This window comes from Lepisma saccharinum, chromosome 2 (assembly GCF_977018435.1).
Source record: "Lepisma saccharinum chromosome 2, izLepSacc3.1, whole genome shotgun sequence".
Lineage (NCBI taxonomy): Eukaryota > Metazoa > Arthropoda > Insecta > Zygentoma > Lepismatidae > Lepisma > Lepisma saccharinum.
Genome location: NC_139230.1, coordinates 129,353,616 through 129,367,991, shown reverse-complemented (window position 1 = coordinate 129,367,991; position 14,376 = coordinate 129,353,616). Strand labels below are relative to the sequence as shown.

The 14,376-nt window shown below is 39.2% G+C and overlaps 1 protein-coding gene across 1 annotated transcript; it reads left to right on the top strand.

The window, feature by feature from the left end:
- Window positions 1-566: 566 nt before the first annotated feature.
- On the top strand, window positions 567-1,094 carry LOC145983640 (uncharacterized). Its single transcript, XM_083116704.1, has one exon. The coding sequence runs from the start codon at window positions 567-569 to the stop codon at window positions 1,092-1,094; it is 528 nt and encodes a 175-aa protein (XP_082972830.1).
- The last annotated feature ends 13,282 nt before the right edge of the window (window positions 1,095-14,376 follow it).

Here is a 14,376-nt window from a genome sequence, read left to right as displayed (position 1 = left end):
CACCTCAATTGTTAATCTCATCCATTCGAGAAAGGTACTGGATACCTAGAATACGACAAGTTATTAAGCAAATCATTCATCAGTGTTTAACTTGTTATCGATTGAAGGCATCTGCAGCACAACCGCTAATGGGACAGCTCCCATCCATCAGAGTTACACCTAGCAAGGCATTTAATCATGTGGGCATAGACTATGCCGGACCATACGTCATCAAAGTAGGGTCAATCAGGAGTATAATCACAAAGAAATGCTACATAGCTCTTTTTACGTGCCTAGCCACGAGAGCAATACATCTTGAGCTAGTAACAGACCTTACTTCTGAAGCTTTCATAGCAGCATTGCGACGCTTTACAGCAAGGCGAGGCAAGTGTTCCACCATTATCAGCGATAATGCCACAACATTTCAAGGAGCGAAGAACGAACTTCAGAAACTTCAATTGCTATTTCAATCGCAAGGATTCAGTGAAGACATTCAAAGGTATGCAGCACAAGAAAACTTTCAGTGGAAAAATTCACCTCCACGTAGCCCAACATTCGGTGGTGTCTGGGAAAGCGCCATAAAATCCATGAAGTACCATCTTCGTAGAGTCGCCAAGAATGCTGTACTGACATACGAAGAGCTGTCAACTCTTTTGTGCCTAATCGAAGCTTGCTTAAACTCTCGACCTCTTACATCCTTACCTGATTCTCATGAAGAATTTAATTACCTCACTCCAGGCCACTTTCTTATTGGTGGTCCACTAACTTCCTTTCCTCAACCAGACTTAAGTGATCTCAAGGAAAATAGACTTTCCAGGTGGCAACGAGTTCAACAGTTTCAACAAAGGATTTGGAGAAACTGGTCCCGAGATTATCTTCATGGTATGCAACAGCGTCAGAAGTGGACAACCACGCAGCCCAACCTGCAACCAGGACTACTTGTGCTTCTGAAAGAAGACAACCTACCCCCATTATCTTGGAAAATGGGCATTAGAGAAGAAGTGTTTCCAGGGAAAGACAATTTAGTTCGTGTAGCCGTGGTTCGCACCAAGGATGGAGTGTACCGAAGGGCTCTCAGTAAGATTGTACCTCTTCCAGATGGGAAGATCAATTGAACTTTCATGATTTAGTTTGGATGCTGTGCATTCCAACGGGGGGGAGAATGTTGAAGATTGTAAATAGTATTGCTTTCCGCTCCTCATTTGTTTTTATTTAACTCCCGCTGGGAGCTTCTTGCAAGAACTCGGAATTCTGGGAGCGTGATATTCGAACACAGCGGCATGGTGCATGTCGGCTCGCGGCAGCGGGAGAACATTTCAGCTAGCCTATCGGATGTGGGCCTTTTTGTATTTCTTCAGTGTGCAAACATATTTAACTATTATATAATACCAAGTGAATTAAAGGACTTGTATCATATGCGAATTTGTTGCTATATCCGTTGTTCCAGCCCTATGGTAAGATAGACAATATGGCGTCATACCCAGAGATGCTAGTTTTCTTTCATGTTGATACGTGGAAGGTATCTACAGACGGTGCCAAAAAAAATGTACAAGTAAAAAAAAATTGATATATAAATAACACATCGTGAAAAAAATCTACGAGATCAAAAAAAAATTCTTCGGTATATAAATAACACATTGTGAAAAATTAAAATTCTAACACACCCTGAATTTCTTCGATATGACTGAAAAAATGAGTGACCTCCAAGCATTAAAACAAATGCTAAATTTGTCAGTCGAGTATATAAAAATTCAGGAATTGGAAGTCGACAAACCTTACACGATAACTTCCGGTTCAATTGTTTCTACCCAGTATGGTCCCAAAGTACGTCTGTTGCTCAACGGACAATACAGTCTATTCTTACCAGATCGATACGCTAACATGTTATCCGACGAGAAGCTATCTATTTTAATCGAGAAGAAAACTCGAATCGTGTACAAGGGGACAAAGGAACTTCTTGGTAAGAAAACAAAGCACGTAATAGAATTTGTGTAACGGCTGCGGAGTATGTAAAATAACATACCTTGAAAAAAAAAAATACACGAGAGGGAAACAAAAAAATCTCAGAACATATATATATAAATAACATACCGTGAATATAACATATAGAGCATCAACATGAAGCCCAAGGGTGTCGTGTACCAATTACCATATTCGAATCTGAAAACGCTGGGTGCCCTCGATGGGTTACTCACCAAGAAACAACGCGAGAAGAAACGTTCTTGCTTGTCCAAAGGACATGGAATGAAATTGCTGCTCAGCACTCCACAATTGAGACGGTTGCAGCGTTCGCGGAAACAGCAAAAGACAGGGGGGTTCATATTCAGCATCCCGGCTATCCTGGCATCATTGGGGGCCGTTGGAAGTTTGGCTGGGAGTAGCGCCGCCATCGCGAAAACCGAGATCGACGCGAAAAAGAACAAGGCGGAATTGAAAGAACAGAAACGTCACAATCTGAACATGGAGAAGAAAGGGAAGGGGGTCATGAGCAAGTATATAAAAAAGAAGAAGCACTCACCAACCGAGACATTGAATCTTTAATCAAACCATTACAAATCAAACACTTCAGTGGCGTTTTCATGTCCGATTTGTTACCTTCAACCGTTAAAAATAGAGAATGTGGAGTAGTCAACGTGGACAGTCAAGAAAATCCAGGCACTCATTGGATATGTTACCACAAAAATGCAAATAACAAAGCATTTGTTTTCGATTCTTTCGGAGGTGTTCCACCTACAAATTTAGTTCATTATCTGAAAACGAACAACCTATACTACAACGACGAACGCATTCAAAATTTCGGAGACGTAAACTGCGGTCATCTCTGTCTCTCCATGCTCACGTTTCTCTCTAAAATAAATAAGCCATCGGTGGAAGATTTCCAGAAATCATTGTGGACTCTAAAGCATCATGGGCGTGTTCCATCTCACGAGTGAATCTTTGATCTTGAAACTCACGCTGCACGACGACATCGTCTATCCTAAATCCATAGCTTTACGTGCATTCAACAGCATGTACCTCATACCTAACGTCACGCAGCACAACAACAAAATTAGCGTCGGAAGTGAACATATCGTCGTCACGCCAGGTCAATACAATCTTTCTACTTTGCAAGCTCAATTACCTAAAGGCACATACCTTTCTCAAAATTCAGTCACGTACAGAGTCGAAATCGTGTCCGCAACGGAGACCGTGGACCTGGGCACCATAGGAGAACTTTTAGGTTTCGAGAACAACACCAATATCGAATCTGGCATCAAGCACACGGGAGCAAACATTCCTAAATTTCTAGCCATCGAAACTTTGAACTTTCACTGCAACGTGGCCGAAGGCATGATCACGAAATCTGACGGGTTGGGAAGTCACAAGCAGACGGGAATCATAGCCACGTTCAAACCCAGTTCCGAATTCATGTAACCGATCATCTACACACCCTCTTCGCCGATCTATTTTCCAGTATGTCGCAACCGCATAGACAACATAGAGTTGGTGGTCACGAACGAGAAAGGAGACGTGGTGGATTTTGCAGGTGCCACGACGACGGCCGTCCTAGAGATCAACGTATAATAAATAACCATACACACACATCATGGAACAAATCGAAAGTTATGAATTGCAATCTTTCCCTCCCAACCGTCGCACGTTCGCAAATTTGAACGAAGCGAACAGAGAAATCGAATATGATGTGGACGTAGGTGATGGGTTCGTTCATCCTCACAGAGCGGACCTTTACCTTCAATTCGACGTGGTGAAGAAAGAAAGCGGAGACGCGTTCCCCGCAGCAGCAAATTTGAAACTTGTGGACAACTTCGTGCCTCACCTGTTCTCGCAGGTGGAGGTGAGGAAACACCGTCATCGACAGAATCGATTATCCAGGCATCACGTCAACGGCAGTGGGAACATTGAAATTATACAAAACGGACGCAGCATACTATCAAGCGGGGGGGGGGGGGTTTCGAAGCGGGAACCAAAATATCGACGAGATGTCACACGGTGCTCTTTCCCATGCGTCTGCTTTCCGGGATTCTTTTCGGACTACAAGGAGATCATGTGGAAGGGAGGACTGAGAATCACATTTCGATGAGCGGCTTACGATAACGACTCACTGATGTGATACGCTACTTTGGGTGCAGACGGTATCACGCCGCTGCCCAACACTTTACCCGAAGCAGCCAAATACGTCATCCGGAGCATGGAGTTGAGAATGCCGATCGTGGAATACGAAACAAACTACGCCCTCAAGTACAAAGCGGAGATCTTGAAAAGTCCACAGGTGCCCATTCACTTTCACGGTTCCCAGTGCGTGCAAGAAATAGCGTCAGGAAATCATCTGGAATTTGACGTGACGACGCAGTTCAACAATATACAGTTCGACATGCCAGATTTCGTCATTGTACTCTTTCAGACCAGACGCGATAACAATCACGAAAAAGATTCCAGCAAATTCGACGACTCCAAGATCAAAAATATTTATCTCAAGAATGGCAGGAACGAAGTGTTCCCGCGCGAGAATTACAACCTCGACATGACCAAAGATGATTATCTAAAACTTTACGAAGCTTACACCGCTTACAAGAGGGTAACAGAGGGAAACGTTGACATGTACTACACACCCAGCGAATTCAAAACCCACAGACCCATGTTCGTCATCAATACCACAAAGAGGAAGCAGGTGGTAGTCAACGATCGAACTTACATCAAGATCGTTTGCGAGTTCAACAGTCCATTGCCCGAGGATACCGTGTGCAGCGTCATCCTGATTGCAGAGAAGTCCTTCGCGTACGACGTGAAGAACGAGAGGGTGACGGAACAGTTTTAAAATTCGTAAAAAAATTGCCACATACTAAAAAAATCAACACATTTTAGGTTATATAAAATATGTGAAAACTTTAAAATACTGAAATATTAAAACAAACTGAGTCCAATGTAAGTTAGTTCGGTGCGTACAAGATCGCAAATAAAAAAAAATGATAGGTTAAGTTATATAACTGAAGATCGTAAAAAAATCGTAAGAAAAAAGGATAGGTTAAGTTATATCACGTAAGATCGTGATATACCTACAAGTACGAGGTGGGAAAAAAAGAGGTGCATTGAAAATTGTACTAAAACATCGCTAAACGCTAAAACATCGAGAAAAAATTGTCAAAATATGTCAAAAACTGATATTCAATTGATAAAAAAAGAGGATACCTACAAAGTATTATTTTGAAACAATAAGTTTACACTACTTTCCTTTTCGGAAAATTTCACGACTTGGTCAGGAAATGACGATTTTTTCCCATCCCGAATGCAGGGAATGTTGGCATTTTAAAAATTCCCGTCCGGACCCCAAAAAATCTGTCCGTCACATCCCTAATGACAGCGAAGATGCTAAAAAGGAGAGAACTGGGAACGTTGGAGATCTTCCACCGCGCAAAACGTGAATTTCCGAGCAAAAATCTGCAACAACATATACCCATGATACCGGTAGATATTGTAATGTGCAATTGCTCATTAATATGCGTGCTGCCACCTACACACCCCTAATGCCAGCGAAAACGCTACAAAGAGAAGTGGCAACGTTGTAGATCTTCCGCCTCACAAAATGCATGGATCTCGCGCATGCGTATTAATACAACCCAATTGTACATGATTACCTAAGCAAGGAAACCAAAACGTTATTTTAGGTTTTTTCCTTCGACAGTTATTCAGTGTATCGAACATTTCATACTCATATGTAGGACTAACCAGGATAGCCATTGAAATTTCATATTTTTTACGAGAACGGCAGATTTGAGATAAACAGTGCATACCATTTTTTTTTTTTTTCATTTTCTTATAAGTGAAGTGGTTACACATTTTGCAAAACATATTACATTTTGGTGTATCCAGGCTTTTCTGTAGGCAAAACAGTGAGATGTGTATATTGTGCTAATGTTACAGCGAACACCTGTGTTCTACATGCCTATTTACGATTGAACTAACGTCTGTACTTACTTGTACACCTTTATAAGGTTTTGTAGCTTATTTGAAGGGTCCCCATTGGGCTTACTTCCACGGAAACATTTTTACTCCAGTTTTCCTTGTGAGAACTACGGCCATTTCAAGTCTTGTTTACATGGGAAGCCAAGCCTTGCACAAACCATTCACCAAGTGCTCGCGAATGACCAATTCTACATAACAATTTTTTTACATACGCACAAGTGTGGTACATTGCGAGTTATATCGTTTAAAGATATGAACTCTTGTAATTACTAGTCATGTAATGGTACATAATATTGTTTTTATACCATATAAACATACATATTTGTTATTCTTGATTGTAATGTTTTAGGGAATGGAATTTTTTTTAGGGATTAGGTAAACAAGATAAAGTTATCTTTGATGGTTTTATATTTTGTATGTTTGGTTTTTCTAAGAAAATATATGGAATTGGCGAACCTGGGTCATGTCAAGCTTTGCGATTTGACTTTTAAATTTTCAACAGAGAAAATTTTCTCCGCGCGGGCGAACGTATCAATCCATAAGATTGTATGTTTATTTTATTTTATAAAAGACTCTCTGAATGCTTCACGTTGACCAGGGCATTCACTTGTTTTTCTCAGCTGTCTCAAGCCTCTGAGGCATGTTTACAATGCCCAGTGTTGTGCCATGCAAACCTCCTGAGCATTCAGGAAATAGGTAATTTCTTCTGGTTATAGAGTCAGCGGTTTGCATGGTGGCAATTAAACACACGATTCGGCATTGAGGAAGAGCTCGATGGCCTAGTGATATAGAGGTGAGACAAGCTGAGAGGAGACTGACTTTTGGGATTGGAGTTGAGAGAGGAAGTGGTCAGGAGAGCAGTAGGTCAGGAGTGAAACGACGCTCTGGTCGACAAGTTGGAGAAGCTAGCAGAGGACTTCGCTTATTCTATTCAGCCTAACACTTCAGATAGACAGGTAATTATCCTAACACCCACCCATGATTCAGGTTCAACGGTTCACAAAACACAACGAGTGTCCATTGTCTTTTCTGTAGTCTAGTTCCTTAGTGTGATTTTGTACCTTTCGCATTGCCAAGCGTTAACTCGTCATGCCAATGACGAGTGGTCTCATCAGAGGATGAATGATGAGTAATTTACATCACCCCAGCAATTAATTGCATAAACAACTGGTTCAGATCCCCTCATTCTTTAGAATGACACGAAGCATAAAGTCACAAGAAGATTTTGATCTAGTAATTTCTACTCTAAAAGAACAAATTCAATCACTGGAGATTCCTAATTTAGACCCCTTAAACAATGCCATAGCCGAGGTTAAAGAAAAAATAGAGACACTTGAAACTTTTATGAACAACCTACTATCTTCTGATGCTCTGAGTGCTATAACTCGTACTGTTGCCAACATCAAGCTGCAACTTGAAACATATGAAGATTTTGGAAAAATTCAGAGTACCATAACCCACCTTGAAGGTACCATAGCAGCAGTACAAAGTGATCTGACAAATGTACAAGAAACTCTAGAATCTCGCTTGCCTGGTATTGTAGACACCCTTGTCAGTGTCCAGCAACAGATCACTAAACTTGAAAACCTCAACACTGAATCTGAGCTATCTCATTTTCATCACTTGATCGATGATATCCAAACAAAACTTGAAATTTTTCAACAATCAACACCTACTCAGGCAGACATATCCCTGCTCCAAGATGCTATGCGTAGTGTGGCTAATGCTTCTGAATTAAATGCTGTGAAATTGGCCCTGGAGTCTTTGCAAAATACTGTAGCCAATCTGCCTACATCACAGGAACTTAAAAATATTGAGAGAACAGTGAATCGCATACTAAAATTTGAAGATATCAAGAATATCCAGACAGAGATCAAACAGCTTACTCAGACAGTGGCCACTCTACCAACTAATCAACATATTAATGAACTTTATGCTCTGTTTGAGGATATCAGAAGACAAGTCCATGATCTTACAGCTCAAAGTTCAAAATTAGCTGTTGTTGAAAATCTACAGCAAATTGTAGCCAACATCAAACAACAGCTAGGGACCATGGAATCCAACCAAGCAAATGCTCTGTCTGTTTTTGCCACACATCTTCAAGAGATTGTGCAACAATACAAGAAACTTGCTGTAGACATAAGAATCAAACCAGGTCACGATGAGATTGTTAGGACTATTAATGAGCATCTTGAATCTGTAATGAGTAGATTGCTTACAGCAGAAAAAGAAATAACTGGCCTAATTGAGAATCCTAAGCATACAGTAATCCTTGAATTGTACAGTATCCCCAACAAAGAATATGATTCACCATTTACACCAGGTGGCAAACTGTATATGCTGTCCCCTGCACAATTTTATTACCAGTTTTTTGTTGGAGGCACACTCAGACCAATCAAGATCAAATATTGGCTACAACCACAGGCTCACCACTACCCTACTTTATCAATAACCAATGCTGACAACAAACCAAAGGTCACCAGTGTAGAGTTACAGGATTTTACAGACCCCAATACATTAGAGACAGCTTATGCTGAAGATGATGGTTCTCTTGAATTTAATATACAAATAGGAGACAAATTATATTTAGAAAATCCTGTAGTATCAGCTGCTGAACACCCCATAGTTGCAATATTCTTGTTTACATACTATGTCTAGACAAATTATTGTTGATGAATTACACAGACCAGCCAGACATAACTATAAGCGACTACCAGTAGTCACAAAAGGCATAGATGATTTATGGCAGTCTGACTTGGTTGAGATGGCCCCTCATGGGGGACAGCTGAAAAACTTAGACAAGATCAACAAAGGCTACAAGTATATACTTACTGTCATAGATACATTTTCAAAATTTGCCTGGGCTTTGGCGCTAAAATCTAAGACTGGAAAATGTGTTACAGAAGCCTTCAGGACAATTATTAATCAGAGTGGAAGATCACCACGCTATCTACAAACAGATAATGGCAAAGAATTCTATAATTCGGGGTTCCAACAATTTATTAACAACCAGTCAATAAAACATTACCCGAGTTACAGTGATCTCAAGGCCTCAATTTTAGAAAGATTCAACAGAACTCTAAAAAATCATATGTATAAACAATTTACTCTTCAAGGTAATTATAAATGGCTTACTATCCTACCAGAACTTCTAGATAGATATAACAACTCAGTCCACGCCACAATCAACATGAAGCTCTCTGAGGTAACTTCATCTGATGAGCAGCAATTGATCAGCACTGTTTACTATCCTAGATATCAGCCAACAACCAGAAAAGCTAAATACAAGGTTGGTGATCAAGTAAGAATCAGTAAATATAAGCACTTATTCAAAAGAGGCTTTACAAGAAACTGGAGTACTGAATTATTTTACAGTGGTTCAGGTTAAACCTGGGACCCGTAACACATATATAATAAAATACCATCGAGGAGAAATTCTCAAAGGCAGGTTTTATGAAGAAGAACTCAGCAAAACTAAACAGCCTGACACATATCTTATAGAAAAAGTCATCCGCAGAAAAGGCAGCAAGTTATTTGTCAAATGGCTAGGTCTCCCAGAACACAGCTGGATCGAGGCAGACAAAGTGATACTATGAACACCTGGGATGTTATAAAAAGACTACCAGATCCTGAACAGCAGACTAAGAGAAATGGCAAGTTGCTGCCTGATAATATTAGATGTCTTATTGTTGGGCCATCAGCTTGTGGTAAAACTACACTAATGATTGATAATTTTTTATTAGCACCCAACTGGTTAGACTGGTAAAAAAGGCACTTTTATGTCTTTTCTAAGAGCTTAGAACAGCTGATGAAGCTATATGATGGACTGGATATAGCCACTTTTGAATCAGATGTTAAGCCACTCGATGACTGTCTTGATAACTCTGTTGTTGTGTTTGATGATATTATACTGGAAAACCAAAACAAGGTTAGAAATTTGTTTACACAGGGCCGACACAAAAACATAGATTGCTTCAACATGGCACAGACTTTTTCTAAAATACCAAAACAGCTGATAAGAGACAACAGCAATTTTATATGTGTGTTTCATCAAGACCATACTAACCTCAAACACATACATGATGAATATGTAGGTGGTGACTTGAGCTACAATAATTTCTCTAAGTTTTGCAGTAGGTTCTGGAACCAGGACAGTTATGGGTTTGTCACAATTGATATGACAAGGAAACCTAATAGTGGTAAATATAGAAATAAAATTAACAATTTTCTAGACATTGAAACGTATATAAATAACCATGAAACCATATACTTTTACACTACTAATGTATAATTCGAAGTGTTGGGCAACCCTAGTTCTTAAATTTCTGTTAATTGTATATATGATGACTACTCTCCGTTTAGCTACGATCAATATTAACAAAATGCGATCTTTCACTAAACAGGAGGCGCTAGGAGATTTTTTCCTACAATCATCTTTAGATATAGCACTTCTTCAAGAATGTGGAATAACAGCATTTAACCTCCCCCCAAACATATTAGTCTATAATAATGCGACGTTTCAAGCGACAGGAACAGCCCTGTTAGTACGTAACACCGTACCGATTACAAATGTGATGTGCCATCCCAATGGTAAAATTATCTCAGCAAAAATAGCTAATATTTGGGTATATAATTTATATGCACCTTCAGGGACACAATTTAGGAAACAGAGGGATGCGTTTTTTGCGACGGATGTCGCTACTGAAATGCAGGGTACAAGATAACATATAATTTGCGCGGGCGATTTCAATTGTGTCCTGCGTCCGCAGGACCAAAGACCTGGCTTTAATACCTCCAATACTTTGCAAAAATTAGTAAATGGGTTTAATTTTACAGATGTATGGAATGACAAATATTTTGGACAGAAAGGGTACACGTACATTCGTAATAATTGTGCTTCCCGTTTAGATCGATTTTATGTAACACCACATTTACGCCAACAAATCAAGTCACTTAGTATAACACCCACCTGTTTTCAGACCACAGTGCCGTAATCATGGCGATAAATGTGGAGATACCAATAGTACCTAGAGGGTATGGCTACTGGAAATTAAATGCTTCTATCCTTACAGATGCAAATTTCCAACGAGCCTTTCAGAACCAACGGAATGTATGGGAAGTACACCGTACCAGACAAAGTGATATAATTCGCTGGTGGGATGAAATTCTTAAACCGGGCATAAAACGGTTTTGTCTTAGTTATTGTAAGGAACGTTCTAGTGACTGGAATAATAAATATAATTTTTATTACCGTGTGCTGCGTGAACGTATACATGAAGCCACTGAAGGGAAACAAGTGCAAACAGAGGTAAAACGTGTACAAGTTGTACTGCTGAGGATGACAGCTGAAAGACGACAAGGTGTAAAAATTCGCAGCAGACTCGCCCACTTTGATAAAGAAGAGGTTGCATCGATAAGCCATGTACTGCAAGAAAGACACAATGCAAAAAGACAATTTATTAGCGAAATAAACGATAATTCTGGAATTAAAATAAAAACAGCCCCGGAAATACGTAACAGATTTTACAACTATTTTGAGAATCAATTTTCCCAACCAATAACACAAAATGTAGATTTGACACATAACTTGGAATCCTTGTCCGAGGTCCTTGACGATGAGGAAAGTGAGCAATTAAATAACGACTACACAAGCGAAGAAGTATTCCGTGCGGTTAAGTCGGGGCAGCCGTTTTCTGCACCTGGTCTGGATGGGATACCAAACAAACTCTACCAAACATTTTGGACGTTGATTTGATGGGAAAAACACTAACTGAATGGATAAATGCAGTGTTCCGAAGTTATAAAATGGGAAAATAGTTTTAATACCAAACTGTGTGAAACCCACTGAAGTTGGTCAATATAGACCCATTACCCTCTTATGTACTGATTATAAAATATTATCTCGCTGTATGCTAGGCAGACTTATGCCCTATGTAGAAAAACTAGTTGGAGATACACAATATGTTTTTGGTATGAACAAGAAAATTACAAATGTCTTACAAACGCTTCGTGAAGTGCTTACCTGTTATGGAGTCAATAGAAATAACCATGATAATGCTATATTAGCAATAGATTTTGAACGAGCATTTGACTCGGTACACCATGATTACATATTTAATGTGCTTCAAAAGTACGGTATACTTGGACATTTTTTGTCAGCATTTAAAAGCCTTTATAGTAACGCAACATCCAAAATACATATAAATGGATTTATGACAAGAGAACTTCCTATTCACAAGGGAGTAAGACAAGGTGACCCATTATCGATGATAGCTTTCTATATCTCATTGAGACCTCTCCTTTCTGCATTAGAAAAGCAAGTACAAGGCATCACCATACAATCTATAAACACAAAGGTGTTGGCCTATGCTGATGATGTCAATGTATTAATAAATACGCAGTCTGATATTGCTGCAACGTCTAAAGTATTACAGGAATTTGGTCCCCTTTCAGGGCTCACAGTAAATCAGAAAAAATCAACTCTTATGTATTTAAACCCGGATATAACTTACCCTCAGAGCGGAGAATTTCATGTTGTTCCATCGATAAAAATACTTGGAATCATTTTCGCGCGCTCCCTTCAACGAATGATCCAGTTAAACTATGACAGAGTGATAAATGGTGTTAAAGCAGTTCTACAAATGAATAAATTTCGAATACTTAGTATACAGTCAAGAGTGACGTATGTACAGGTGTACGCTCTCTCCAAGGTGTGGTATGTAGCAAAAATCCTCCCGTTGCGGCAACTGGATATTTTTAAGCTCAAGAATGCTGTGAACTGGTTTGTCTGGAACGGTCAAATCTTGCGTGTAAATCACTCTACGCTTTGTTTACCCTATGCAGAAGGGGGAATGAACCTTGTAAACGTGGAATACAGTGGCGTACGCAAGGGGGGGGGGTTACCGGGTTTAAACACCCCCCTTGAGCTTTTGAAATATTATGGAAAATGCTGTAGAAAAATTAAGAATGGCTAATTTATCACAGTCAAAGGTCTGCGACAGTAATAATAATAATAATAATAATAATAATTTGAATTATTATTCCCATGCAGAATGAAGAAAAACACAACATTCCAAACACAATCTAAGCAGCCTCAAAGTTCAATTTTGCATTTTGTGTTTGCAAAATATCGCGCAGTGACTTTCGCGAGAATTCTGAAAATTCCTTGCTTCGTCACTGTGTGCCGGCCATATTGCAAACGTTCTTCCCGGTACTGATTTCGCATCCCCTTGTGAACTCTCAAGTGATGCTGAGTCTACATCCACATCATTAAATAATGTTGAAGTGCTTTGTGAATCACTTAGAAGTGATAAATATGTTGGAATGTCTATAAACGTACTTTTCAACGAAAACAGACTCAGTGGAATTTAGCAACATTTATTATCGCGCCTCATCATCATCCTGGATGAGTTCCATAGGTAAAGCTAATGTAAATTCCCCCGTGCATATAGCACCGTGCCATGAAGGCACAAGTAGTGGTGTGGTGGGCCCCACACATTCTCGATCTCGGCCACTTTGCAGGTGATGTGATCAGCACCATGCTCCTGCAGTCTTTATCCCCCAGGATTGCTCTCAGGTACCCATTGATATTAGACTGGGTGCGGAGACACGGCTGGATAAATTCCAACCAATTCCGGGAATCGAACCCGGATATCCCACGAAGTTGTCAGACTAGACCAGCACGGCTCCTTGAATGAGTTTCATATTTCGATTATTTCAATAAATTGAATATATTTGCTTGTTTTTATGGATTTTCTTCACACTTAAAATGTCTCACTTATCATATACAAATAACCGTTGACTAGACAATTATTTTGAAACAAAAGAAATGTAATTTTGTTCTATTACTTTTAAAACCGTAAACGACATTTTTCCTCGGCTAAGAATTACACAGTCGTGGTTATTTTTTAAAAAGGAACTAAAGAAAATTGTTTTATATTTCACATCATATGTTACCAAAAAGTTCAAGTCAAAATTTGCACGTATTAACTACTGACCTAATAATTGTATTCACTTTAGAAGTAATAAAGAAAATTAGCATAAATCAAGTATTAACGAACAGTGTATTTAAACAAAATTAAACAACTGAGTTAAAAGCGTTCTTACATAAATTTAGTACCTACTCATATATATTATGAAGCAAGATTTTGCGTTACGATATCATTTTCACATATTTCAGGTTTTTCTTCACATTAAGCACAATATCAAGTCAATTTATTACCACGTATTAATACTTCCAATCTTGCGAAGATTTTTACGAGACAATTTGCACGAAACGCTTGATTATCACGAAGTAGAAACAAAGACAATTATGTATATTTCGTAAGTTCAGTAGATTCTTCAAATTCAGAGTAGACAATTTTTTCATATTAACAAACTAGGCCTTGCATTTTTGTAGCTACATGCATGTCGACAATACTTATCTGAAAGTTCGTT